General features: G+C 66.0%; 1 protein-coding gene across 1 annotated transcript; it reads left to right on the top strand.

Moving 5' to 3' along the window:
* Positions 1–21: 21 nt before the first annotated feature.
* Positions 22–447, top strand: EMIHUDRAFT_259940 (hypothetical protein; the record flags this gene model as incomplete). Its single annotated transcript, XM_005793338.1, has 1 exon — positions 22–447. One exon carries the CDS (start codon positions 22–24, stop codon positions 445–447), a length of 426 nt encoding a protein of 141 aa, XP_005793395.1.
* Between the last annotated feature and the right edge of the window lie 681 nt (positions 448–1,128).

Consider the following 1,128-nt stretch of genomic DNA (forward strand, 5'->3'; position numbering starts at 1 on the left):
GAGGGGTACGGGGGGGGCGGCATGGAGGGGGAGAGGAAGAGCAAGGGCGAGAGAGGGCAAGGGACTGGGCGCTGGCATACCAGGGGGGGCAGGGTGGTGGGCGGCGACCGCCGCATACCGTCCTACGGCGGGGATTATCGCTACGCCAGGGAAGACAAGGGCGTCGAAGTGCAGCTGCTGCTGTTCGAATCGTTCGGCGGGTTCGGAAAGGGGGTCCGTGAGATCCTCCGGAGAGCGGCGGACGTGCTACAGAACAAGCTGACGCGGGCCCAGTACCTCGATGAGGTGACTTGGACCACCAAGAGCTGGCTGGGGCTGCAGAAGCAGCGCATCTCAGTCGTTCTTCACACGGCCATCGCAGAGCAGGTCGTGAATGAGCTTGCCTGTGGCGGGGGTGGGCGGGTGCACGGAGCTAAGTGCCTCGCCACCCTCGCAGGAGTCGCTTAGGCGGCTCCCGTGGTGTACCTGTGTTAGTGCCAGTGCGCGCCAGTCCCGTGCCCAGTGTTGTGCGAGGGAGTTTTCTTGTAAAATTCTATAGCGCCCCGCCCGGCGGCGGGCACGATTACGGGCGGACCTGCACTGCCATGCTTGCGACCTGTGCGGTGGTCCTCGGCCTGGTCGAGTGCAAGGACATAAGGCTCCAACACACATGTGCGGCAATGGTGGCACGAGGGGCCTGTACGGTGTCCCGGGGCTGTAAGCGCAGCTGCGGCCAGTGCAGCGCGGGAAATCTGAGTTCAGCTGCAGCCAGTGCAGCACCGGCAGTGCAGCCCGTCATGCGCCGGCACGATGCTCGTGCCGGTGCAGAGGGCTCGTCGCATGACTACCTTGACAGCCGCGTCACCGTTCGGCCCACGCGTGAGCCGGGAGCGAGCTCGTGCCCGCCTTGCGTGGTACGTGAGCAGCCGGCGCAGTACTCCGCCCGGGCACGCCTCCTCGCGCAGTTGGCGGCTGGCGGAGGTGGTGCGCGGAGACGCGCCGCGTCAGCACTGTCTGAGTGCGCCAATCTGGCTCCAGCCGGCACGGGAACGCGACCTCTCACCGCGTGGCTGAGAAAGCATTCCAAGCTCGCGCACCACCTGCACACGGCAAGGTACATGCACTTGAAAGCAGCAAAGTGCGTCATCC

Source organism: Emiliania huxleyi, assembly GCF_000372725.1.
Source record: "Emiliania huxleyi CCMP1516 unplaced genomic scaffold EMIHUscaffold_10103, whole genome shotgun sequence".
NCBI classification, from domain to species: domain Eukaryota; phylum Haptophyta; order Isochrysidales; family Noelaerhabdaceae; genus Emiliania; species Emiliania huxleyi.